Below are 2,096 nucleotides of genomic sequence, written 5' to 3'. Positions count from 1 at the left end.
TTTTTTTTTTTTTTTTGTAGAGACAGAGTCTCACTGTATCGCCTTCGAGTTCCATGGTGTCACACAGCTCACAGCAACCTCCAGCTCCTGGGCTTAGGCGATTCTCTTGCCTCAGCCTCCTGAGTAGCTGGGACTACAAGTGCCCCCCATGACGACTGGCTATTTTTTTGTTGCAGTTTTGCCGGGACCTGATTTGAGCCCACCAGCCTCAGTATATGGGGCCAGTGCCCTACCCACTGAGCCATAGACACTGCCCTCGCCCAGCTATTTTTTTGTTGCAATTGTCATTGTTTAGCTGGCCCTGGCCGGGTTTGAACCCACCAGCCTTGGTGCATGTGGCTGGTGCTGTAACCACTGTGCTATAGGTGCCGAGCCTATAAAAAATATTTTTATTTCTTCAATAATAGATTAACCTTAGTTTACTGTAACTTTTTTACTTTATAAATGTAAATTTTGTATAACACTTAGCTTAAACCACATGTTATATAGCTGTACAAAAATACTTTCTTGGCCATTGGCTTATGCCTGTAATCTAGCACCACTCTGGGAGGCCAAAGGATAAGGATCCATAAGGGTCCCTTGAGCTTAGGAGTTCACAACCAGCCTATGCAAGAGCAAGATCTTGCCTCTACAAAAAATTAGAAAAATTAAAAATAGAAAAAACAGCTGGGTGTTGTGGCGGGCGCCTGTAGTCCCAGCAACTCAGGAGGCTAAGGTCAGAGAGTCTCTTGAGCTTAGGAGTTTGAGGTTGCTGTGATTTACTTTGATATCATGACACTCTAGCTTGGGCAACGGAATGAAACTCTCTCTCAAAAAAACAAATTCCTTGCTTCATATCCTTATTCTACGTGCTTTTTTCTTTTAAACTGTTTTTCTTAAAAACAAAGATAGCAACACACACATTAGCCTAGGCCTGCACAGGGTCAGGATCATCAATATCATTGGCTTCTACTACCGCATCTTGTCCCACTGGAAAGGTCTTCAGGGACAATCACTCTCATGAAACTGCCATCTCCTATGATAGCAGTGCCTTCCTCTGGAATACCTTTTCAAGGGCCTGAGGCTGTTTTACAGTTAACATTTTTAATGATAAAAGGTATAGCAAATTCATAGATCAGTAACGTAGTTGTCTATTACCATTATCAAATATTGTATACTGTACATAATTGTATGTGCTATACTTTTCTATGACTAGAAGTGCAGTGAGTTTGTTTACACCAGCATCACCACAAACACGTTGCTTCGAGCTAAAACATTATGACAGCTGTATCCTCACTAGGCAATAGGAATTTTTTAGCTCCATTGTAATTTTATGGGATTACCATCATATATGCAATACATTGTTGGCCAAAACATCATTGTTTGGCACATGACTGTACATATATTGACAATCGTAAACAATATAGCAACGGTTTTGGGAGCAGGACTGATGCTTGTTTGCAGGCAAAGTTCTAATCATTAGAGAATGTCTTTATTCTTCTGCTCCTCCTCCCACCTTCTGAGGGTCCAATTGCACATATGTTAGACTATTTGACATTGTTTTACAGATCATCCACGTCCTTTTCTGATCTGTCCTTTCCCCCCTCACCTCTGGTGTTTTTTGTTTGTTTTTGTTTTGTCTGTGCTTCATTTTTGCTATTTCTTTCTATTTATTTGAACTAATCTATTTCTTTCAACTAATCTTTTTTCTACAATGTCAAATATACTGTTTTTAAAATCCAGATTTTATCAGATATTGTATTTTTCATCTCTTATATTTTCCATTTCTCTCATTACTATGTTCATGTCTTCTAATTCATCATCTCTGTCATTTTAGGGTCTGCTTCTATTGATTGATTTTTCTCTTGGTTGTAGGTTATATTTTTCTACTCATTGGCATGACTATAATTTTTTTTTCTTGAGACAGAGTCTCACTCTGTTGCCCTAGGTAGAATGCTGTGGCATCATCATAGTTCATAGCAACCTTAAACTCCTGAGTAGCTAGGACTATAGGTCCCAGCCACAACACGCATCTAGTTTTTTCTGTTTTTAGTAGAGACAGGGTCTTGTTCTTGTTCATGGTGGTTTCAAATTCCTAAGCTCAAGGAATCCACCCA

The 2,096-nt window shown here is 39.4% G+C and overlaps 1 protein-coding gene across 2 annotated transcripts in view; it reads left to right on the top strand.

The window, feature by feature from the left end:
- PPP1R14D (protein phosphatase 1 regulatory inhibitor subunit 14D) overlaps nt 1-2,096 on the top strand; it is a 20,312-nt gene that overhangs the window by 6,460 nt on the left and 11,756 nt on the right. The window contains exon 3 of one of the 2 annotated variants that reach the window (XM_012806338.2): nt 85-139. The exons of the other annotated variant lie outside the window; for it this stretch is intronic. Within the exon in view, the coding sequence (XP_012661792.1) occupies nt 85-139 (55 nt within the window). The remainder of the gene's footprint in view (nt 1-84; nt 140-2,096) is intronic. 2 annotated transcript variants of the gene reach the window in all.

Source organism: Otolemur garnettii, unplaced genomic scaffold (assembly GCF_000181295.1).
Source record: "Otolemur garnettii isolate 467f Iridium unplaced genomic scaffold, OtoGar3 scaffold00050, whole genome shotgun sequence".
Classification (NCBI taxonomy): Eukaryota; Metazoa; Chordata; class Mammalia; order Primates; family Galagidae; genus Otolemur; species Otolemur garnettii.
This window is presented reverse-complemented; position numbering and strand designations above follow the sequence as displayed.